Source organism: Podarcis pityusensis (assembly GCF_964106645.2).
Source record: "Podarcis pityusensis genome assembly, chromosome: 14".
In the NCBI taxonomy this organism is placed as follows: domain Eukaryota; kingdom Metazoa; phylum Chordata; class Lepidosauria; order Squamata; family Lacertidae; genus Podarcis; species Podarcis pityusensis.
Window position 1 is genome coordinate 28,007,723 of NC_138039.1, and position 25,794 is coordinate 28,033,516.

Here is a 25,794-nt window from a genome sequence, read left to right on the forward strand (position 1 = left end):
ATAGGTACCATTAAGTTGCTTCTGTCTTATTTTCAGTGCACTAGATAAAGCCATTCCCTCTAGTCACTCTGGGCTGAATCCCAATGCATATATTTGCTTCTAATCAGGGGGTTGGGGAAAGAGTGAAAATCAGATCCTTGCATTGCATAATGGCTGTTGAAGTTGTTTTTGCTTCACAGTTACAGTACCCACTGTCAATACTGATGTCACATCTATGAGACTAACTGGTTTATTGAAGAGCACTGGACCAGGGAGATCTGGGAGGAGATATGATAGCCTTCTTCATATATATATATATATATATGTGTGTGTGTGTGTGTGTGTGTGTGTGGCGCTGTCACATTGAAGAGGGAGTAAGCTTGTTTTCTCCTGCCCCAGAGGCTAAGATCCAAACCAAGGCCTTCAAGTTACAAGATATGAGATTCTGACAAAACATCAGAAAGAACTTTCTGAAAGTAAGAGCTGTTTGACAGTGGAACAGACTTCCACAAGAGATGGTGGACTTTCCTTCTTTGCAGGTTTTAAAGCAGAAGTTAGATGGCTGTCTGCTATGAAATTCCTGCATTGTAGGGGTTGGACTAGATATCCCTTCCAACTCTACAATTCATTCTATGTTTCTAAGCTAATCACTATCTCCCACCTAACCTAAGGTCACACACATGTGGTGAACAAAAAATGAAAGGAAAGCCTAACTGTTCTTCAGGAATGGATGAATCTATCAATTTTGATTTCTCATTTTTCCAGTGTGAAGTTCTGTTCACCCCATCTCCACATAAGTTTGTGATTTTTTTTAAAGTCCTCATGAAAATTTGTCAACATTAAAGTGAGCATTTCTCCTACTTTACATATATTTGCTTGCTTTATTTGCAAGCACTTTTCCCTAACATAATGCATTTTTAATATATTATTTTCACTAATATATGTATTTTTATGCTCATACATTTGTCCCTAACATACAGTGGTACCTCGCAAGACGAATGCCTCGCAAGACAAAAAACTCGCTAGACGAAAGGGTTTTTTGTTTTTTGAGCTGCTTCGCAAGACGATTTTCGCTATGGGCTTGCTTCGCAAGACGGAAAAGTATTGCAAGTTTGTTTCCTTTTTCTTAACACCGTTAATACAGTTGTGACTTGACTTCGAGGAGCAACTCATAGAACGCGGTGTGGTAGCCTTTTTTGAGGTTTTTAAAGACTTTGGTGATTTTTGAAGCTTTTCCAAAACTTTCCTGACACCGTGCTTCGCAAGACGAAAAAAATCGCAAGACGACAAAACTCGCGGAACGAATTAATTTCGTCTTGCGAGGCACCACTGTATCATTTGGCAGGAGAACTGCACTGCAAAATTTGGAAAAGTGCACATTTCAAAGTATACGTTGTGTATTCTTTCAGGAAGCGTGAATTAGGTAGGCTTGCATTAAAATGTGAACCAGAATGAATTTATCTCCCATCCCTACTATTCACAGGAAAAGTGAGAGAACAAAGTGAAAAGCGATCCTGGCGGTTGTACTTTTTTCCCCAGATGGGTGCATTCATCTCCCAACTTCTGAGCTCTTACCACCGTTTAAAGTTCTTCCCAGAACCCCAAGGACTGAAAAAGTACTTAGCTGAAAAATCCACTTCCCAGTCAAAAGTTGTCTCTCATGGTTTCAGCCACTGGGTTTAAGAAAAAGCTTATTGTGAGGCAGACTGAAATGGAAACGCTGTTGGGTTCCTTCCGCTACACACACACATGCACACACCATCCAGCAGTTTGCAAGTACTTTAGAATTTGTTTCGTTGCTTGGGGGGGGGGGTGTTACTCTCTGGTGCTGCAATCTACGCAAAAGAACAAAAATGCTGGAAAATGTTTTTGGAAGCGATCAATCGCCTGCCACACTTACTTAGAATTCAAATGCCGCTTTTAGGGCTGAATGCTTGAGTGTGCAACTGCAAATTTTAAAATTAAAAAAGTCCCGATTTTGCCTTTCATGAGAGACATTCTTTTGGAAGGTAACATCATGTAAAACAGCTGCCATTACCAAGTCACGCAAATGGTTTTTGTATGTAAAATGGCTTTGTAAAATATTTGCTCCATCTGCTGAAAGTAGCAAAAGACAATTTTCCCCGATACCTAATGGCCCATTTCAGCTGGATGGCAAGCGATTCGCCGGGGTAGCGCCTTGCATTATGTCGAATGGCGAGAACACTCCACAGAACTCTCCACTTATGCGGTATTATCTCCTCTCTGCTTCTTGAGAGGCCTGTCCCTCATTACCGCGGCCCGTCGCTCTGGATCAACGCACAGGCCGAGGGGCTGCTTTGGGCTGAAGAGGGCCTTTGTCAAAGGGAGGCACATATGCTGCGCTTCAACAGCGGACCGCCAAGCAGCCACTCGCCTCGACTATTAGAACAAGGAGGTTAGCCCTCTTTCAACTTTCCACCACTTAAACTGCTGCTCCCGTTTTCTCCACACCACATGGGTCACGCTATTCTCTTCTGGCTCGCTGTGCTCGCCAAGGATTTCAGTACGTACAATTAATCAATCCCTTTTCATTCTGAATTTGGCCACACACACAAAGCCTAGAGAACATTGTTCTAGCCCCAAACAACCCCCTGCAGCTCCAGGCTTCATTGTGGAGAGATCTCTCCATTTAGAAGCACATGGCTGCCTTGTGCCCTGAACCACGTCAACATCTGTTAACAGGCCAATAAAAACAAACAAACTAGAATGGGGGGGGGACTGCGTTCCCCCTCCCCAAATCCATGCCCAATGAAGGAGCTACATAGGGACCGCAGGGGATCTTTTCGGGGGGTGGGGGTGGGTGGACGGATATATGTCACAAAAATTGGGATCAACCCAATGTTTTTAAATAAAGGCAATATACTGAAACACACACAGGACTGCTTTCTTTACAAAAGAAATATCACATATTTATACAATTTCATTCATTCATTCTATTGTTGCTGCTTTTTGTTTTTAGCAAAGCAATCGGTCTTGGCAATTTATTTTGCTAAGGTGCTTAAAATTATGCCATGCCTAGATATAGAGCAGGTCAGATTTCATTTCTTTAATAATGTGTAATAGGCATTTTTCTTTGAACAGGGAACACTTGTTAATACTCAAAAGCTATTGTCACTATACATACTTATTTCTTTTTATAAAAACTCCCTTCCCTAAACAATAATGCAGAATTTAAGATTGTTTTATTTGTTGAACAAACAGAAACTAGGAAGGCCAGAGTGCAGAGGGCACACCCCTTGCACACCTCCCTATTTATTTTGAATTGTCTTGTGCAGTTGCACCCATGCAAAGTGTGGTTTTGCCCTTGTCTTGCCGCTGAAGTGCAAAGTGGGATCAAGAACAAACGTGAAATCTTCTTTCAGGCTGCTGGGATTGAACATTTTCCAAATACTTCCATTTTTAAAAAAACAACAGCACCAAAAACATAATTTTAAATAATTTATTCCCTGATGTTATGTTCTATGTTTTTTTATTTACTTCTGAAAGGAAGTCTACAAATGCTAAAATAGAATAAAAATTAAGTCCCTGGAAATCCACAGGGCCCCCCTGTTAATTGTTAGGTATTGAGTTCATTGTTACTGTTGTATTAACTGTTGAGATAGATGACTTTCAAATACCCCTGCCTAATCCCAAAATAAAACAAAAAAATCACCCTTTGTAGCAATACACTGTTGAAATCTGCATTCATTTTTAGCCTGTCTCTGCTTCTTTGAATTTAGCAGAATAAACATTTTAATATAATCTACAGAGGCACTTTATGGCATGTGATAACACTGACAAATTCCAGATTTTCTTTCGTGATCTTGCTTTATTCTCCTCATCTCTGCGCGGTTACTGCTAAAAACTGGCAGTTAAATTCAATTGATTCAAAATATTCTGAATCCATATGGCCTAAAACCCTGAAGCTTGAAGCTCTGATATTGCCTCACTGCTGTTTTGTAGCATTTGCAAAGACTTCAGTCCCCAGATGGTAGAAGTAACATTTAAACCTCCTTTTCTCTGCTTTGTACAATAGACCTTGGCATCATTTCAACTGTTTACTCCGGTAATTAACAGCACTGATACCACAACAATTACAACTCCTACAATCTTAACACAATAATGCTATGAATTAGTGAGAGCTAATGGCTGGAAGGTATAGTGGTTCCAGACTGCGAGATCCGTGCATTTTCCCCGAATAAAATAAAAGGTACCAAACAGCACGGCTCGCGGTAGACAATGATTACCTAGTAATTAGTTTACACAAAGCTTCCTATTTAATGGCAAAACGCTGTAATTAACGCGTGACAGAAAATCAAAGGGTGCTTTGTAAGCATATGAAAAATTAACACCGCAGGCCCATAGCTTTATGTACTGATTAGAAGAATATTAAATCAATAGGACATGCAAACGAACAGCTTGCATATCTGATTATTGTAGGTCCTAGGAATTTAACCAAGGGACATAATAAAATAACAAGACACAACAATTAAGGAATCAGGGAATCACCTGAAACCCAAACACTGGTAGCCACATTAAATATAATAACCGACTGAGCAAGAGCATCACAGCTTGTTCTCTGATGTAATAGGTAAACACAACTTGATATCCCATCGATGGCTATATAGTTTAGAGACTAGTGGAGACCTCTTCTGCTAGCCAATATAATTTTAACATCCACTATTAAGCTACATGACATTCGGAAAGAGCTATCAAAATACTGCTGCTGCAAATGGCGTTTCTTTTATTTCAGATCATAATCGGTCTGGAAGACCGTGTTCCCTATGTAACAATTATTACATAAACTCTGTTGTGATAGCTGGGGGTCACAAACCAGCAGCATCTCTAGAAACATAAACCACAATGCTGCCTCTGTGTGGGTGGGATCCAAAACACATTCCTTCCCTTTCCCTGAGCCCATTCCTGGCCAGGGGTTGGGTATACGCACGCAATTCAGGAACCAACTTTATGAAATGGAGGGAGGATGTAAGTCAGCTTTCCCTGATGCTGGTTTATGGGTTCATGTGGAAGCCCTGCTGAAAAGTCCTTGCTGGGCACACTTGTCCCCATTCCTTCTCTCAGACCATGGCTGAGGACACAAGTCCAGTGCCCATATGGAGCCCACCCTTATTTGTTATCAGTCCTACTCAAGAGGAACATGGCGAGCTGCCTTACACTGAGTCAGACCATTGGTCCATCTAGCTCAGAACTCTATACAATGGCCTGAAGTGGCTGGCCAGGATTTCAGAGAGGGATTCTCTCCCAGTCCTACCTGGAGATGCTGGGGGTTGAAGCTGGCACCTTCTGCATGCAAAGCAGATGCTCTACCGCTACCACTGAGTTGCAACCCTTCCCCTAGCACAAGGAGTTGGGTAGGACCACACAGTTGTTTGCTTCTTGCCTTTAAATTAATGAAGTTACCCTTGAGGGGTGGAGTAGTTGCATGCAAACACTGAAACTCCCATATTCCTGAAAAGTGGTCAAACAAAGGTTTGCAAGGCATATTTTAATGATCTAGGTCCTGATAATGAAATAACAAGCACTTTCAACACCATAAAAAACCCATAAGAAATGTCTTGCTGGATCTGAGCCCAGGGTCTGCCTGGTCAACATTCTGTTTCCAGAAGCAGATGGTCCAATGGACCCTTTGGAACATCACAAGCAGGGCATGAAAGTGATGGCCATCGCACACACCTCGCTGCTTCTTTCAAACATTTGCTGGTGGAGTGCCAGTTTCTTCAGCTCCTAGTTCTTCTCAAAACATCTTCCGTGACAAAAGATGCACAGCTTTCCAGACTATAGCTTTGTGTTGTTTTTTCAAGGAATGGGATGACCTTCCTTGTGTCCAGGTGTTTTGTGATGGGCAATCCCATTAATGCCACTTGAAAGCTTAAGGGGTGGAGATATATAGCTCAACTAAAAGTTAGTCAACCAGTAGTTGGTAGGAAAATTATTGATGTGTTTTACCTACACTTAAGTCTTTAGAATGGTTGGTTATGTGTGTTGATCTGAGGGCACAAGCATTGGGGAGTGTGTTGACTTGACTGGAGATGATTCAAATTGCCACATAAGCTCTTAAACCACTAACATCCTCAGGATTTCTCTTGAACTCACAGAAAGTTTCAGAGGAAATTACTGTGATGCCTGTGTGTCCTGAATGGAATGGTCAACATCCTGGTCTGGAGGATCCAACAATTAAGACTCCATTTTTACATGGAATAGACACTCAGTATAAACTCCGGTAAACCACATTATGTTTAATCGGTTGCCCTACTACATACCAATGAAGGAAAAACCTTGGGATCGTATCATAAACCGCTATGCAAATGATGCTATTTGTAAGTATTAACATAATTTAGTGCTTAGAGTCATATTCTCGTTTCTAATAACTCTACCGGAATGGAGAGTCTTTTGCCATGTACTCCTAGCCTGCAGGATAGTCTTTCATCACAAAGCTGAATTTTTTAATAACCTGCCAGCATATGTTTGGTAACGTGGCAGCTTAAGTCGATGACACAATGTCTTCATTATCGAAAGCAGGTCTCCATACTGTAATAGGACATTAAAGCATGCCTGTGCTCATAAACTAATGCTTTGATGTCTAAATGCAGGAGCATTACAAGAGCATTCAGTAACAAAGGAGGATTCTAATCCTCTGCACTCAGTGGAAACATTCAATGGAGACTGCAATTCGTTTCTAAATATGAAAGACTGGTGCTGTTGAAAAGCCAGGGCTGAGATCTAAAAGGTGAGAAATGGTGATATATTATTTGGAACGGGGAGGGGAGATGCTGTTAAGGAGTTTGATCAAATTGCTTGCAGTCTTTCTCCCTATTATACGTGTACTGTGACACTTCACAGGAAGAACACCAATGGGTCAAATGCAGCATAACAGGGCACTCAGGCCCACTCCAGACTGTTGTTTTTTGTGTGGGCATATCCTGCAACATCCTGCACTGATGCATTTGTGGTGTGTTTGTACTAGATCAAGCTTCCTCAACCTCGGCCCTCCAGATGTTTTTGGCCTACAACTCCCATGATCCCTAGCTAGCAGGACCAGTGGTCAGGGATGATGGGAATTGTAGTCTCAGGTTGAGGTTGTAGGTTGAGGATGCCTGTACTAGATCATCTACACACCATTCAGCTTTATTAGCTGCTCCACAATGCCTTCCCAATGTTACTGCATTATTTGTTGCTGATGGCAGCACTCTAGCAACAGTGGCAGAGCTTTATCGGCACCAGGGGGCGGAGAGCTCATGCTGCTGGGGGCAGTGCGCTCCCCCCCCAACTCCTCTTCCTCTGCCAGTGTCTAGCAACACAAGTGGGACAACCCCCCCCCAAAAAAAACCCCACACAAAATGTGGTAGAAAAAGGTTATAGGATTTCAGCAGGAGACCAACATTGCTTGGAAATAAAGCAGTATGACCACATTGAAACTTTTGATGATATGAACATTATTGAGGATCGTGCATAATTGCTCTGAAACCATCATCTGAGTACAAATCGTCATAAATGCACAATAAAAAGTGATGTGTGGAGGGTCTTCACACTGGGGTGTAGTGCCAAAATGAATAGGTTGCAACAAGTATGCTTCTGAATACTAATTTTGGAAACTACAGGAGGGGATAACACTGTTGCACTAAGGTCCTGCTTGCAGGCATCCTCGTGGCTACTCTTAGAACTAGATAGGCTACTAGCCTGATCCAGCAGCAGGGGTAACTTTGGTAATATGATGCCTTGAGTGAGGACAAAATTTGGTGCCCTAAGTATTTATTTGGCACCCTCACCCCTCTCACCTTCCGTTATGTGCATGCTCTCAAGTGCTCCACATCATAGTTGCAGTAACTCAATCACCTGTCTGGCACCATAGCCCAATAGATTATGAGCATGGAACCTTGGTTTTAACCCTACCTATAATCAACCCTCGTTCATTCTAATGGTGGAATCAAATTGGAAGTCTAAGATGCAAATTATTGCCCCATTGAAATGAATGGGGGCCCCTGTACAGCCTGTAAAAGATCTGTGAGTGCATCTGATCATACACAGAGACCTGTAGATCAAGGTGAAACAAGTTATTTAACCTTTGTTTCATCTCTGTTCCTAAATGGATTTTAACTGGATGATTTTAGTTTACAGACTTCTCAGTTTGGGGCTATAAGTTTTCAGCAAAGCAATTCATTACACCAACATGTAAGATTTCTCACCTGCCCTTCACCAGAAAGTCCCAAAGTGGGTTGCAGCAAAACATTTAAAAAGAAAAGTAAATAAAGGAAGCTAAACAGTTTGTATACAATTATAAAAAACACAAATAATTTGAAGCAAAAGGATCATCAGGTTGATTAACCCAAACATAAGAAATACAAAAAAACCCCAAAAACCTGTCAAAGACTAGGGTAAAGAGGTGTTGTCTTCAGCATACTACAGAACTATGTGATGAAAACATTAGACACACCTCTGTGAGAACACAGTTCTATAATGTAGGGACTGCCACAGAGAAGGCCCTCTTTTAGGCTACCATTCCCCAAACTTCTGAAGGCAATGGAACCACCAAGAGGGCCCTCTCTGTTGATTTCAACACCTGAAAGCATAAGAAGTGAAGGCGGTGGTCTTTCAGATATTTGGAGCCTAAGTTGTTCATGGCTGTAAACACCAATGTGAGCCCCTTAAATTAGCAACCAGTGCAGCTGTTTCAAAATAGGAAGTACATGAGCTCTAAATGGAACCCTGGCCAGTAATCTGGCTGCTGAATTTTGCACATGTTGAAGCTTCTGAATCATCTTCAATGGCAGCCCCATGTCGAGAGTATTGCAATAATCCAATCTAGAAGTTATCAAAGCATGGAGCTCAGTGGCCAAGTCATCTCTGTCCAAGAGGAAATCAGAGCTGTCAAACCAGCCACAGCTGGAAACAGGCACTCCTTGTCACGGAAACTACTTGAGCCTCCAGTAGCAGTGTTGGATCCAGGAGTGCACCCAGACTAAATAAAAAATGGCACAAAGGGAGAGTTCTGGCTTGCCACCATGCGAACAAGATGCTGGAATAGATGGGCCATTGGGCTGATCCAGCAAACTCCTTTTATGTTCTTGTGTTTTTATGTGGGGATATGCAAGAGATTATTCTGGCCCAAGCTTGGCCAGAAGAAAGCGCAGAACAGAAAGAACTTCTAAAGCCTGATTAGTTTCAAGAAGCCAAGAGTATGAAAACCACTGCAACACCCCAGATATACACAAGGTGGGGTAAGCCTAATGAAAATGTGCTTTGCAGAGACAATCTGGAGTGTAGCAACAGCCACTAATCCAAAGAAAGAGAATGTGAAAGTACGGCAGTGACTGCACACCGTGGTTCATGGCTAGAATGGGATGCTTTTCTCATGAAGAGAATATAAAATGGGTTAAGGTGTTTCAGTTAAGAGAACAGATGGGAAGGAAGGTAACTCATGGGTGTCTTTGATAAAATGAATAATGATTGGTCTTATGTAGATTTCTCCTCCATCCTCTCCCAAAGGCATGTTACAATACATACTACACTGAGATGACCCCAGTGAAGATTTTACTAAGATAAAAAGTAACTTGTCAATGCCAGCTTTTACCTTTAAAGTCCTAAGCAACTATGCCCCAAATTAACTGGCAACGAATTTTTAACAAGTGTTCCCTATTTCATACAGGACAGTATAGGTGCCTCTCTCCCCTTGGAACTCCTAAGACCTGCAATGTGCCAGGTACCTCTACCTTCTGATGCTATGTTGACACCTTCAAAGTAGCTCAGCTTCTCCTATTGCACATAAAATATGAACTCCAGGAGGCACTGGGTAAACTTCAAAAATGAAAGACACCTGAAAATGACTGGTGGACTTACTTGTGCCCACTGCAACTTCCATATCTCAGGGCCGTATCTACGAATCTCCCTCTGAAGCCAGGGGTAGCATTTGAGGTGCTCGGAGATGTCACAGAATGCTGTGCCATTTCCCCCAAAGTCGCTGTCCACTTTGAACACCCAGCGTTTCACTTCTGGGTAGTCAATTATCAGCTGACTGATGACTTCAAGCATCTAGGAAACACACACACAAGGTTTTCAGTTAAATCCGAATGGATGTCATCTTAGCCACTCTCCACCTGAAACTGATCGCCACATTTTCTTACAGATGTATAAGAGGCAGGTGAGACTACAGGGACAGTTTGAGCGGGGAGGAAAAGCCCACAAAACACTGTATTTGTGTAATGACAACGAAGACTGTACTTGAGCTTTGTATTATTTATCCTTTTTTAAACTAGATGGTTCTAAAAATACCCTTTTCTATCTTGAGGCTTCATTGTTGGTGGATTTGACTGTAACTGCAGAATAGAATGGCTCAGGAAGTATTTGTTACAACAGCCATTCCAAAGCACTTTTTATTATTTGAACTTCAATCACAAATGGAATTATTATTTGTTTGCTCTGTGTCCTGTTATTTGTTGCTTTTGAAAGCCCAATAAATGGGTTTTCTGTTGACGACTCCCCTACAGAAATGAAATGGATCGATAGTATTGTAAAGATTGCACCAACGGAAAGAGTTATGAGGTCTCTTTAAGTGAAAATTGAACTGTGCCTTAAATTATTGTCATCTTCCTTTGATTATTTAACGCCTCGCATCAATATTTCCTGCTGTAACAAAAACAATCTGAAACAAATTGAAAGGGGAGCTAATGTGTACGATGGTTTGGAGGGTACCATTTATAGAGAAGCAATATTAAAGCCAACACTTGGGGCAAGTCTAAGCCTGTGAGATTTGTAATGTTGTGGTTCATTTTGGCTACGAGTTGACCTTCTGCCATCTGCTTCTGCATTTAGCGCATGGTTAAGGGATGCAGCCACTCTGCTGAGGATCTCTGACCCCATGAAATGGTCAGTGTGCAGGTGTTTTCTCTGTAAGAAAACTGAATTCTTACAATTCTGGTACAAATTGTACCCCACCTGCCATCGATGTCCCACCCAATGAGGGTGCAAATGCAACCTCTTTGAGTACTTGTCCCTCTATGTGTTGACAAGCCAATTCCAGCTTCATTTCCTATCTTGTTTGCTCATCTTCGGTTCTGCCTTATTGCCCTGTCATTCTACCCCAACCTGAGCCTACACATCCTCCTCTCTGGGCAGATCAGTCCTGCTTTTCACACCTCTATGTTTCCTTAGATTGTGTGTGTGTGTGTGTGTGTGTGTGTGTGTGTGTTTAGTGTATGCCAAATAGATTTGATATGTATCTCAGATACCTTAAGTCAGCACTAAGATGAAGGCAACATTTAGTACAGAAAAGGTATTGTTGCCTCATTCGGAGCACTGGTGATGTGCTCTATCTGCCATCTGGAATATGCAATAGATTTGGTTATCTTTCGTTATTTACAAGCCATTGTTTAAAATGGCTCTTCTGAAAACCAGCAGCATTCATGAATCAAAGAGTAATCACAACCTCCCCAAAATCATAATGATTCATATCAATGACAAGCAAAGAACTATTGATTCTTGCCCTTGGAAGCTATAAAACAGGGTGTGATTTTCAAATTGCAACACAAAGAGGCAGTGTTCTTGTTTCCAAGGAGCTTTCTGTGTTCAGAACTGTCCAGGGAACATTTACATGAACCAAATTAGGAGTGAGTGCTGAAATAAATTTTCATAGCTACTGATACTCCTGAGTGTTTCAAGACTTGGAAGCCACACAAACTGGCCCCACATTAAAGAACAATGGCTTGCATCAGATTTGATCCATGTTTGTCAAGTAATTTGCTGGTGCAATGTGCATTCATGCATAACAGGGATGGAAAGCCTGTGGTCACCAGAGGTTGTTGGACTACGGCTCCCATCGCCCCTGACCACTGGCCATGCTGGCACGAGCTGTAGTTCATCAACAGCTGGAGGGCCACAAGTTCTTCATCCCTGATGCATGGTTCGCTTGCAATTATTTAGCAATCATGGTTGATGCCCCAGAACACTCATATGCTCCATCAGTATGCATTTACCGAGTTCCCATTGTCTTTAGCTCTTTGCTAACTTGGCTTTGCTAACTGGTGTGAACGCAGGTGAATTCTGGGAGTATTCCTACATCCCAAGACATTGTCTTGCCTTTGACTGCTAGATAGGGCCATAGACCTGACCTGACCCAATAATCTTGTCACCACCAATGCAAAATCTTGAAAATATTTTAGTCTGGGGATAATTGACATGCATCAAATTATAAACAGAAGATGAATATGCAACATTGATCTCCGAGACTGACAGGCAGGAGTATCCCTGGCGGCTGGCATAAAATGCTCAGATCCTTTTCATCTAGCGTTGCCTGTTCAACAGAGCATAAGCTCTCTGCTGCACTTCAGGCTCCTGCTTTCAGTTTGAGCCTGAATCAAACCATAACTGAATTCAGCTATGGCTGTACATGGCCCAACCTGGCCATGGCATCTGGGAAATTCTCCCCTAGAAAATGGGAAGGAGGTTCAATACATGGGGGCTGCGAGCGAGCAAGCCTTCTTAGTGGCTGCACCTTTTCTTTGGAGGCCCAGTTCTCAAATGCAAACTATGTTGTGGAAACTGATCAAAATGGTACCATATGGAGGCAGCTGCATGGTGGAAGCAGTTTCAGTTGAAGCAGCTTCCCCACATGCAGGTTGAGGAATTGCACATGCAATTGCCTCAAACATCTGGTTAGTTACGTGGAGCTGCCCCCCCCCCCAGCACTTATGTTTTAATTGGTTAGCACAACCCTATTCATATGTATGAGCTGGGGCACAGTTCAGGAAATTTATTGAGAGCTGTTGTGCAGACTGATGCTAATGCAAACACTAGCAATTGGCAACAACCACCCCAATCCTAAGCACAGATACTTGAAAGAATGTCCCGTGAATTTCAAAAGAACGGACTTCCAAATAAATGTGTTCAGCAATAAAAAGGTGCCAGGCTCTAATTCACAAACCAGACTGGTCTCATTGAAGTCGTGCGAGAGGTTCAAAGGTTGTAATGGATCAACGGTTGGATGTGGGCCAGCAAGACCAGAGTTCAAATCTCCATTCAGCCATAAGGAGGCAATGCGGTGCAGTGGTTAAAATGTCAAACTAGGATCTAGGAGACCAGGGGTTCAAACCTCCACTCAGTCATGAAGTTCAATGGGTGACCATGGGTTTCTCAGCGTAATCTTACGGTGAAGGGCAGGTAATAAATAGATAGATAGACAGATAGATAGATAGATAGATAGATAATCTACCTCACATGGCAGCTGTGAGAATAAAATAGGGAGGGGGAGAACCATTTATGCTACCCTGAGCTCCAAAGAGGAAAGGTGGGATATAAATGAATAGGGTAGGATAGGGTAAGATAAGATGATAAGATAATGGAATAATAAATAAAATAAAGCTCACTGGCAAAGACATTAATATCCCATAAATCCTAGGGCTGGTCCTTGGCACTGAAAACAGTTTCCAGGACTCAGTCCTTATGATCCCTTGGTGTGAGTGAAGACTTCACCTTCAAAGTAAGATTTGACTGGGGACAACCAGATGTTTGAATGGTCCAGGTTCTCCCAGTCACCAAAACTGCCACTAGTCTTACCTGCTGCCTGCTGTAGATGTCATAATGCCCTGGGGGTACTGGCACACAAGCAGCTGCAAACACCCTTTTGCTTCCTGACTTGGAACTGTAGAGCTGAGCTACTTCCGGGGTGGGACCTAAAATGGGCACATCCAGCTCATCAGCCACTGCCAGGTCATCTTGGCTTAGAAGCCCTCCGACAATGTAGGCGTCTGTGCCCTGGATCAGCTTCTTGATCCTTTTGATGGTCTTGGGGCTGTACTTCAAGAAGGTAGCCAGGGACATGGGGCGGTTCTGTATGAAGATCACATTAGTCTCGTTAAGAGGTGCTCCTTCGCTTTCTTCCGCGGAGCTAATTTATAATGTTGAGTGCAATAAATACATTATTAATAGCAGGCTGGGTTATGACCTATCCTGTAGCGTAGCAGTTTAAATTGATAAAAGCTGTTGGGGTGAGGCTCCATAATCGCTCACATCTTTAGTGTGTCGGAAATGGGCTCGCTGGGAATAGAACTAATTACTACACATCTGTATTTATTTGATCCACACGGAATTCTCCTTCTGTCACTTGGAAGAGAGGCTTGCGGCCTTTGGATAACGGTGATTCATCTCAACACTTCTGGCACGGGTTGACTCTACTGCGTCAGGGGGGAGAAATCAATACAAAAAAATGAAGACGACCCAGTCCCACAGCTGGGCAATATTTCACTTTATGAGGAGCAGCATCTTAAACGGTTCTTTCAGAACAAAACACTCTCAAGTTACAAAACACCTCTGCAGATCACATGCTGTTCTGTGGGATAAACACCTTTTCATTAGCCTCACAAAGTCCTTATTGTAATTATAATCCTGGTCAAATACAGAAGGAGGACAACTACTTAGAAACACATTGGAAGATACAAGTCACAGCTGCTTCGCATGTTACAGATTTAGCTGTACACGTAAGAAAATGTGACATGTGAAGGGCACAAATATTGTGCTTGCAAATACAGGAGACTCCCCACTTACGCAGGGGGGTTACATTCTGGGCCCCTGCGCAGAAATGTGTGTTAGAGGGGAGCCCACTGCAATACAGCTTCCCACCCAACAGCTGTTGAGAGGAGTAGTGCAGCAGCACCAAGAGTTCCCGTGTGCCATTTTGGAGTCTTTTTTTTCTGGACTTTGGGTTCTGGGGAGGTTCTCCTCACGAGCCACGAGGACCTCCCAGCTCTCTCCTGCCATTTCATGTTAATATTGCATTACTTAATTATTTTCCGATGCCATGCGTATACATAGAAGCATGTGAGTCAATCGCTTGCAAGTGTGTGTGGGGGGGGGTCTGTATGTGCCACCATATTTATCAAGGAACGGTGCTGAGCTGCAGTTTCCTCTTAATGGTGAGCTGAATTGGCAAGCACAGATTGTCTCTACATAATGTGAGAAGAGCCCTAAGACTTTACTAGATTTTTAAAACTTTGATCTATGAATCTAGCATATAGGAATCCCGCTGTCCACAGAAGAGACTCATCTCTTCTAAAACTTCCTTTCAGAGCAGGGGTGGGTAACCCGTAGCCCAGATCCACCATGCCAAGACTTTTTTGTTGGCTAAGTTTCCCATAATTTGGAATTAAAAAATTATTTCAAAGTCTGAAGTTGTCCCCCGCTGTGATGCTATCATGTTCCTGATATGGTGCTGTAGGGGCCCTATCAATTCTTCAAAAAAATGGGCACCTTTGCCTCTATTTGCCCTGCAAAGGGGCACCCTTTCTCCTATTGGTGTGTCTTAGCGCTCAGAGAACAAGACGAAACTTTCTTTTTCAGAACCCCTAAGACCTTGCAATAACACTGCACTTGATAGAGAAGAGGCTCCTTTGCAACATAGAAAGAGCCTTGAATTGATTTGCTGTCACCATCCCCACACATTATAGTGTAAGGGCAGGAGAACAGCCTCCTTCCTCAGGGCTGCCATGGGGAGCAAAAATGCTGGAAAGTCTGCTGTTCACCTGTCTGCATTAAGGTGTGTGCATACATCTCCCTGCCTGCTTTTCCCCACTGGTCTACTAAGCATGTGTGTGTCTGCCTATCTGTATGCTGCCCCTCCCAACTACCAACTGAGTGTGTTTGCCAGCTGCCTGAACGTGCGTGAGTGTGAGTGTGTCTGCCCGCCTGTCTGCATGTGTGTGTGCATGCAATGGCCATGGCCATGAGGTCTTCCTCAGAGGAGTGACCAGCCCTCAGAGTTTAGAAGGAATGAATGGAAGTTGTGCACAAACTCATCTCCAACTCCTACCCATTTAAACTTTAGAACTGCACTGGGAAGAGCTTAATGTCATAAAGTCTAAACCAGGGGTCATGGGCCACAAGCAGCCCACAGGGTTCATTTAACCAGCCCACGAGCCACTCCTGAACTGAGCAGCCCGCTCGGCAAGTCCCCAAATGCTGCACTAAACCGTCGCAGTGTGGTGCGGGGGCTCACTTCCGCGGCACCGGAAATCGCGTCTGAACATGCGCAGATGCTGGAAATCGTGTCTGTGCAGATGCAGATGCCAGAAATTGTGTCTGCGCAGATGCCGGAAATCGCTGGCACACGCACTCATGTGTGCTCGCGATCCAGCCCACAGAGGGATCTCTGCTCGAGTGAACCGGCCCAGGCAAGGTAAACCTTGCCGCCCCTGGTCTAAACATCCCCGTCATGGCCACAGTCATGCATGACATAAGTCTGCTGATCTGAGTGGGTGACTTAGCTGGATACTATAACCTTCTGCGTCGTTGTTTTACATTTTTCTTTAGAAAATCAGCCCTCATATCACAACGCACCTTTGAAAGTTTCCAAACTTTCCAAAGTGCTTTTTCCTGTGGCATCAGGGGCTGTTGTCTGAGAAATCCATGCCCAAAGTCCTTTCAGGCATGCAGAACTAGCTGCTAGGTTTTATGGATTCCACCCCCCACCCCCAGCTTCAAAGAAAACTGGGTCTATCTGCTTTTCAAACCTCTTACTTTGTGGGCCTCTGTGCAGCAGATTAACTGCTAATGATGTATTTCCATATATGGAGCTGAAGACTGCTGCCCACCTCCACAATTCTCACCCTTAAGTATGCCCGATTGAAATATGCAATTAAAACTTCAGTACAATGGACTGTGCCTGTATTACAAAGAATCCACGTCCCGCTTGTGCAAGGTATTCAACATTCACCCTTTGTCCTCCAAATATATATACATGTGAACATAGACTTTTGCCTACTTTTATGATGGTGAGAAGCCCACTGGTGTCGGTAACATCCTTAAGGTCACTGTGCACTGAAATGCTTTGCGAGACTGAGGCTGATAAACTGGAGGCTGTTTGGACTGAACTAAGGGAATGACTTAACTGTATGAAAAGCATGGATTGGCTGAACTGAAAGAATATGTTTATAATAGGTCAAAATTTAAGAGCCAACAAATTTTCATGTTGCGATTACTGTTCTCGTATGGTGCGGCATCATAGTTTTATAGTACAAATAATTACCCAGCAGCAGTGATCTTGCAGTGAAAGGGTTTTTTAATATTAAAAACAAACAAACAAAACGGGGAAGGGACAAATGACTGTAGTTGATGATATAGCCAAGATACCAACTTACAGCTGAGGCTCGGTGAGTTCAAGATGATCCAAGGAGCATCCAAACGCACCCTGCCATAAATGAGCTTTACTGCATTGCAGCATTATCAAAAGGTCTTCGACAATGCAAGGTACAGTAGTTGGAGGGGCAGAAGAATGGGGTGGGGGTGGCAGTTTCCTTTCAGAGTGAATTCTAGAGAATTAAAACCAACTAGATGGGTTCAAAACAACCAAGATATCCAACACCCCTCAATTAAAGACATTAAACGATCCAAGGGGAAAAAAGAGAGTCTTAAATTGGATTTTGCCACAATAAAAAGCTAGAGAGGAGGGAGGTAGGGGACCCACTGTCTGCGCAGCTGCAGAGAAGGAAGCTCTGAGCAGCAGAAGGCATTCTGAGTACTTTGTTTTCCATTGCATTATAAATCTCTTTAAGTTCAGAGATCTAGATGAGGCCAGGCGTTGGGCAGGGACCAGTGGAGAAGGGCTGAGCTCAGCTCAACTTTCAGCCTGCAAAGCTAAACCAGGATATTTCCAACAGTCTTAACTAGTCACTTAATCTGTGAAGCTCTTAAAACTTGCAATAATATTTCACTGACGGCTACCAGAGCGTTGCAAGTTATAAAATTTCCAATTTAATTTTACGGCATTCCCCCCAGCTGTAGTAATTAGAAGACACAAACTCACAGGGAAGCTGTTTATGGCTTCAGGGGTGAGGATTTTGAACCTGTCCTGCAGGTCACCAATGTCCTTAGGGCTTCCAGATATAACAGCTGGCTGCAGACCCAAAAATGTATTGTAATAGTGCAGCATCTCATCGCTCAGTGGGTAGGGGCAAATGTAGATGACGTCCACATTAGGATCTTAAAGACAAACAAATGAACAGGAGACTCACTGTTAATTATTGGTAGAAAGGTAACTTTGCTTGCCAGTATTACTTTTCATAACCACTTTATTTTACAAATATCTGTATCTTTGCACATGTGTGCACACACACCTCTGCTCCAACCTCTTTTTTTTCCCTCTCTCTCTGAAGAAAGTAGAACAAACCAGACAGTTTTCAGAACCAAGTCCACAAAACAGAAAGTGTGGGATTGTTGGCTAGAAGTTCAGAAGTGTTGCAAGGGAGACTTAGCTGAATGACCTGTTTTAATATGGATGGAAATTGTGCATGGCTTTGAAAACATCTGCTATTAAAAACCAAGGTAGATTCAGCTTATAGCTTTGAGAAGGTTGCAGAAGAAGCACTGCCCAGACCAATGGTGGAAGGAACTCACAATCTTGTAACAAGGAAGTCTTGAAGTGTGTTTGGTCAAATGTACAACACAATATGATGTGCAAGACACAGTACTTTAGGGACAGCCACTCACCATATGAACCTACTTAGACCTTGCAGTCATCATCTGAGGCTCTTTTTTGTATGCCCCTTCTGAGGCTAGCAGGTGGCAACACAATAACAGCCTTTTCAGTGGTGGTTCCCTGACAGCGGAATGCTCTCCCCAGGGAGACACACCTGACATTAAAAGGGGATTAGACAAATTAATGGAGGATAAGGCTATCAGTGGCTACTCACTAGGATGGCTATGCTGTCTGCTTCCATTGTCAGAGGTAGTATATCTCTGAATACCAGATGCTGGGAACCACAAGTGGGAGAATGTTTTTGCTGTCAGGTTCTGTTTGCAAGCTTCCCATGGACATCTAGATGGCCTAGAGCAGCATTTCTCAACCTGTGGGTCCCCAAATGTTGTTGGACTACAACTCCCATCATCCCTGAGCTCTGGCCTTGCTAGCTACGGGTGATGGGAGTTGTAGTTCAACAACATCTGGGGACCCACAGGTCGAGAAAGGCTGGCCTAGAGGGATATTTAGCCTGATCCAGCAGGTCTCTTCTTATGTTCCTGCTGTATTATGTTAAAGCCAAACAGGATTTCACAGTGGAAATGTGTGAATAAATAGTTAGTGTCTGTACACACTTTGACATTGAAAAGGTATCACACTGTTGGGAGAGGGAGGCATATGACCAAAAAACACCTTCCCCAATTTGCCTCCTGAGTTTTCGTGTTCTCTCCACTCACGAAGAACCCAAGAAAATCTTTCCCAGAGGTGAGTCACAAAACACTCCTCCAATCTAGCTACTGTGTGCTAGAAATACTGCCTCCTTTGCCTTGAATTTTTATTTGTTTCCCACTGCTGTCACCACCAGCCTTCAGTTCATGGCTTAGAACAGTGTTCATGGCCTTCCCTTCTCTCTGCTCTCATAGGTCTCTAAATCCCTGCCTGTGACCTTTACTCCCCCAGCTCCAGCTTCCACCTGTACCCTGGAATGGCCCCACCCTTCCTCCTCTGCTGCCATGGATATTGGGAAATGCTTCCTAATATGCCTTGGTGATGTTACTTCTCACTTCCTTTAGATCCTCCTCAAAATGTTTTCTGTGAAGCTTTTGGCAAAATCTAAGGGTCTCTTACTGTAGCGTAAGTCCCAAGGGCATATAACTGAAATAATCACATTCCCTTCCCTCCAATTACTCCAGTCTCCATTTCACATCCTGATATTTCCTGCATGCTGTGGACTGCTGTGTTGCTGATTTGAAGCTATCCTTTGCCCAGGTGCAGATCCATTTTGGAGGGACAGCCCAAATACACATGTAACCCAAGTGGGAATTCGAGAAAGTAGTCTTTTAATATCTCCCAGGCAGCTCCTTGGGGAAAGGTGGGAGACAGATGCAATAAACTAAGAGGGGGAAGGAGGTTTTTAATAGAAGGAGCCGCAAGCCTTCCAAGTGGTAGTGTGACATGGTGCCTGCAACTTTCCCATTCATTCAGAAGTAACAAATCTTTCCTAAAATAAACACTACCACATAAAAGAACCGCACTGAGGACAAAACAACATTAGTGCCTTCATAATATATAAAGGCAATTAAGTGATTATTTTAGACTCCTGTAAATTTTCAGAACTAATACATTTTTGTGCAAAATTCACTAAATGGCATTTATGAAATAATAATGATGCTGAAATATAAATGAATCATGTAAAGTATGTCATTCTGGGGAGCCAGAAAACTTGCCCATTGACAAATTAATATTCTTTGTTCCTTTGCTTAAGGAAGGGCTGCCACACAGGGGACCCTCCCCAGTTTAGTTCATGTCCCTTGTTGTCTCCTGTTCACTTATATTTCCTTTTGAATACTTTAAATAAGGGATCACCTCCTTGCAACCCTTCAAAGGAAAACCTTGTTGTGAAATTATTTATAGCTCCAATTCCGCATAATGCTGAGCACCCACATTTGACTTTTTTGGAAAATGTACTTATTAAAACATTTCTACCCCACCCTTCTGGTGCACAACCACCGCTGAGAACATTTAAAAATTACAATTTTATAAAACAATAAAAAAGCAACAGGATCAGCAATTAAAACTAAGACATACAAATAATTATCAGCCACATACAACAAAAGTCTGCCAGAATAAAAAGGTCTTGAATGACTAGCAAAAAAAAGAAAGGAATGGAGCTAACCACACTTTATGAGTTTCATAGTCTGGGCATAGTCAATAACCCTAGAAGGGACACTCCTTCTTATCTTAGGGAACATGCATGCTGATGATAATAATAATAATAATAATACTTTATTATTTATATCCTGCCCATCTGGCTGGGCTTCCCCAGCCACTCTGGGCGGCTTCCAACAAAATATTAAAATACAGTAATCCATCAAACATTAAAAGCTTCCCTAAACAGGGCTGCCTTCAGATGTCTTCTAAAAGTCTGGTAGTTGTTGTTCTCCTTGACATCTGGTGGGAGGGCATTCCACGGGGTGGGTGCCACTACCGAGAAGGTCCTCTGCCTGGTTCCCTGTAACTTGGCTTCTCACAGAGAGGGAACCACCAGAAGGCCCTCGGCTCTGGAACTCAGTGTCCAGGTAGAAAGATGGGGGTTGAGATGCTCCTTCATGTATGCTGGACCGAGGCTGTTTAGGGCTTTAAAGGCCAGCACCAACACTTTGAATTGTGCTCGGAAACATACTGGGAGCCAATGTAGGTCTTTCAAGACCGGTGTTATGTGGTCTTGGTGGCCACTCCCATGGAAGCGGGGTAATATGCCAAAGGGTAATGCTTTGAATTGTGTCTGGAAGCAAATTGCAGGATTGGTGTAATGTGATCCCATGGCTAGGTGGCGGCTTTCAGGACCAACTTAAGCACCTAAAGATTCCTCAGACGCGGTTCTATTTACATAGTAGTAATCCAACCCAGACACAGCAAAGGCACAAGTTGCCAATCTTTTTCAGACCGGGGGCATATTTGGGATCTTGAGAGTGCTAACGGCATCAGTCACAAAACAGCTGCCATGGGGCATGGTATATAACACAACATTGGGGGGATGATACAATACAAAATTAGATGGAGTACAGCCATTGCTGCTCCCTGCCCCTCCAGCGGCAACCTTGTGTTTACTATGGGAAGTAAGCCACGGTCTCTGGTCCTGATTGTGGAAATATACCTGTTAAAGGCACAAAAGAACTGTTCCCCTCAATTCCAATCTTAGCCTAAGCTGCTATTCTGCACCCACTTAGCAGGGAGCAAGCGTCATTAAATGCAAACACTTTTGAAATTGTGACGTATACCACTGTACTGCATGTTAACTTTCCAGTGAATTCTTAATGAGTGCCTGAACATCAACTCCTGCCCAAGAGGAGACATACCTAAGCCTCTTTGAAAAGTTTTCACATTTTGCATTTGCCATTTCGGGAGGGGATTATTTAACATCCACCTGCACTTATTGTGAAATAGTAAATGCAGAAAACAACTTCTAGGGAGTACCTCATCTCAGACAAACCCACAACAGGAAAGATGTGTCCTGGTTGATGGGGGGAAAGGAACGGCAAATGGTGGGGATTCCAAAAGCTACTAGAAAATAAGACTGAAGGAGCGAAAGTGCAGTAAAGGGGAGGGTGGAAGTGCTTTTTTAGAACCCCAGGGATTCCTATTGCTGCGTACCCAAACAAATCACTTATCAATCACAGGTCTGACTTCATTCAGTTCTGACAGGTAGGAAAAGCCAGGCTGGCTCATTTCACAGAAATCACATGGAAGGGTACCAGCACATTTTGCTTCATAGCCTTATTTCTAGGAGGACTAGATACTTTTTATAAAATAACACAAAAGCTCAGATTTGGGAGTCCTTTCCTCAGGGCACCAATGGAGGCCTTTGTGAGTGCCATGCCCATTCCTGCCATAAGCCAAAGGCCAAGGTGCCAAATAGTATTGCCTCAACACCCCTGTCTGGAATCAGCTTTCAAGGAAGAACCAAAACCATCGTAAAATGGTTACTCTTAAATCTATTCCCATAATGGTGACTTTAGAGTTGGAATTGTATCCCATAAACTGCTTTGGGATCCTTGATGGGAAGTGGTCCATGAGTGACTACAATGAATAATATGTCTTTGGTGGCAACAAATGGTTGCCTGCATTGGCTTGAAAACACGTATTCAACTGAAATGCGTCTTTTTTCTTTTGGGAAACATGAAGGATGTATGACAAGTAGGAGCATGTCTGTACCTCGTATTTCACAGAGTCTTCCAAACTGTGTCCCCTGATAAATAGTGAAATCAGGAGTCGCCTCTCGAACAGAATGTGCATACCCTGAAAGAAGCCACAACAACACATTATCTGCAAATTGCACTTGCAATGATCTCCACACGTGGGGCTGTATCCAATGCTAGTCATACTCAGAGTAGATCCATTGAAATTAATGTACATGCCTAACTTGGGTCCACTAATTTCAACTGGCCTACTCTGTATAAAACTTAGTTGGCTACAGCCCCAAATTTAAACCTAGGATTGTACACTTGGATGGCTGTGTTCTTTGTCTCACCTAGGAAATTTTGATGTCAAGGTTTCGTAGCAGCTTCACTGCTTAGAACAAAGCCTGTCCACATATGAAGTTGATATTTGGTATAAAAGTTGTCCAACTATGTACTGCAATCATCAGAAAAGTCTTCAAATAAGACATTTTTTGCCTAAAAAGACCTCAAACCACCATGATGAAGCTACACAATCCAAATAATAAATAAGAAAGTATGGAAAACATTACTGTGCACACTCAAAATCACAAACTTGCACTGGGCTTTGAATCCAACTGAAATGTGATAAAACTGTGTCTTGGATTCCTTCTGAATATGGCAGTCAAAATTCTTTCCTGTGAATTACATCAAATTATACTTCCATTAAACTGGGCAGGAGCCTAGATTTCCCTCCCCCTTTAGTGGAAACCTAATCTACAGCCTTTTAAAGAATCTCTAAGTGCCTAAAATATCCACATCTCTCTGCAATACTGTTCAGAAGCAGGAGAAATGAGGCATCCCCAGGTTCAAACATAGCATTCCTAATTTAAGATTTTTAATTGTCTTGTTTACTATCACTTCTCCAAAAGCAAGCCATGAACTAAGGTTTTGCGTAACAGAAGACAATGAACAACACTAGATTATTTGCATTATTTTTGGATAATACCACACACAAATAGAACCATGTTAAAAGGAGACTGTGACGTTAAATCTACATAAAATTCATTCAGCAGACCAAAGTGCATCCATATGTATTTTTATTTTAAAAATGTATGAGATAAATAACTCATAAAAGCAAGGCTCTTTTTTGAGAGAGCAACTTGAGACATTTTCCTTTATAAGTTGTTTTTTTCTTTTTTGCAGTTTCGCACACACTCTCTCTCATTAAATGCATATTTAGTTTATAATAGCTGTGGCATCTGGAACACTTTTCATCCACTCCACTAAGGACTTCTGCTACCCGTTTTTAAAGTAAAACTTGTGTGGTGTTACCCAGAACACACTGCTTAGGGGATGGCAAACCTTTTCTTTGTTATAGGACTGAAAATGAGTACATAGGATGCATCAACTGTTAGTATGTCCAATTTACAACTTTAAACTTAGCTAATTCAATGTTAGCCTGCCTAAAAACTGTCCTAATGTAAACAAACAAAAAAGATCAATTGGCAAAAGAAAGAGCTGTCATGAAATCAATAGCAAGTGCTGCTTAACAAACACAGGCTTGATGTGGGTTCTTGAATGGTTTGCTAACAAGATTAAAGCAATGCCTTTTCCATATGACTAATGTACCAAGAATCTTCAAAAACGGGGCCAAAATTCCTGGGAAAAAATGCTACAACATGGAAAAATTGTCCTCAATGCTCTACATTTTGGAAAAGCAGCAGTAGTAGACATTCTAGACACGCATCTTTGTGTTTGTCTGTGTTGGGTGGGTGAAAAGTCAAAACTTAAGCACTGAAAAAAATCATTATACAAGCATATATATGAATGCTATGTGGCACAGCTTCATGCTTCCAAGAGTAAACAGAGCTTTTGGAAAGTTTACATGCAGAATATGAAAACAAAAGCTTTTCTTTGTCGTTCATATCTAACATCAGGTAAAGACTATGTAAAGGTGTATGACATATGCTACAACTGAAGTTCTATTTAGTTATCATTTGTGTTAACAGAAGAAGCTATCAGAAAGTAACCTTAAGCAACCAATCTCCTTAACTGGATTAGTATCCTCCATATCATAACCCACAATACTGTGTTCCTAAACATATTTCTTGGGGTGTGGGAGTCTGGCTGGGGAAATGGAAGCGTATACCGAAATAAGGGCACTTAAGTTAGCAATCTGAGTTATCATCTCAGATGACCTGGACGATCTGAAGGAATAACCAAAGGTGCAACAAGATGGTAGCAGAGCGAGGAGAAAGTTTAGCAAATCCTTGCCGGATGCTCACGTGAGCAAACCAAACTATGAGCCACAATGGAAGGTGAAAGGTAGCACAGCAGTTTCCCCTAAGGGGAAGTTCCTTCTGTTCCCCAACATGATGATTAATTATTAGATCCTGAGTGAAAAAGCAAAATCTGCCAAAGCTTGACAAGAAAAACAGAAATCTGCTTTGAGACTAACACTCCGAGCTGGTCTGAATAAGCTATCAGGGTGCATGTCCTTAATAATAGTGCCATGTGCACTGTTTGTGACATTATCCTGGTGTCACGACCAGGAATCCCTAAACCAGGAGATATGAGGTACAGCCTGACCTTCCCACAGCACACACCTACCTGATTCTAATAGTGAGAAGCCTCTGGTACCTTAAAGGAAGCATTGGTGGATGGGTGGCAAATTTTAGCACAGCCTTCATAGGCCTGGTGCCCTCCATTTTCTTTGAACTACAACTCCCATTAATCCCAGTTGCAGTCTAAAATATATGGAGGGCATCAGGCAGGCAAAGGCTGCCTTAGCACAAAAACATAGAAGTGTAGAATCACAGAGTTGGGAGAGGTCACAGGGGTCATCTAGTCCAACCCCTGAAATGCAGGAATCTTTTGCCCAACCTGGCACTTGAACCCATGACCCTGGAATTAAAAGCCTCATGCTCGTACCGACTGAGCAGCCCCATGTTATGAGCATATAGTAGAGATAGCAATGTTGCTGCAATGTGCACGAAGACTACACATTTCCAAAGGAGAATTATGAGCGGAAATTGAGCAGTAAATCTTCAGAAGCTCTCTGTGGAGCTCATGAATATTACTAGAGGGTCCAAATCTCCTGCCCATTCCCCACTTTTTTACTTGCTTATGGGGAGGATGGGCACACTGAAAAGCACAGCACCACTGGTGAGAATCCAGCCGCCTGCCATCTTAACTACC

At 42.7% G+C, this 25,794-nt stretch overlaps 1 protein-coding gene across 4 annotated transcripts in view; it reads right to left on the reverse strand.

The window, feature by feature from the left end:
- IQCH (IQ motif containing H) overlaps positions 1 to 25,794 on the reverse strand; it is a 79,733-nt gene that overhangs the window by 28,816 nt on the left and 25,123 nt on the right. For 3 of the 4 annotated variants that reach the window (XM_080981653.1, XM_080981651.1, XM_080981654.1), the window contains exons 11-14: positions 22,652 to 22,735; positions 17,786 to 17,961; positions 13,546 to 13,818; positions 9,835 to 10,026 (exon numbers count right to left, since the gene is read on the reverse strand). In XM_080981653.1, the coding sequence (XP_080837779.1) occupies positions 9,835 to 10,026; positions 13,546 to 13,818; positions 17,786 to 17,961; positions 22,652 to 22,735 (725 nt within the window). The remainder of the gene's footprint in view (positions 1 to 9,834; positions 10,027 to 13,545; positions 13,819 to 17,785; positions 17,962 to 22,651; positions 22,736 to 25,794) is intronic. The other variant, XM_080981652.1, reaches the window with a different exon arrangement.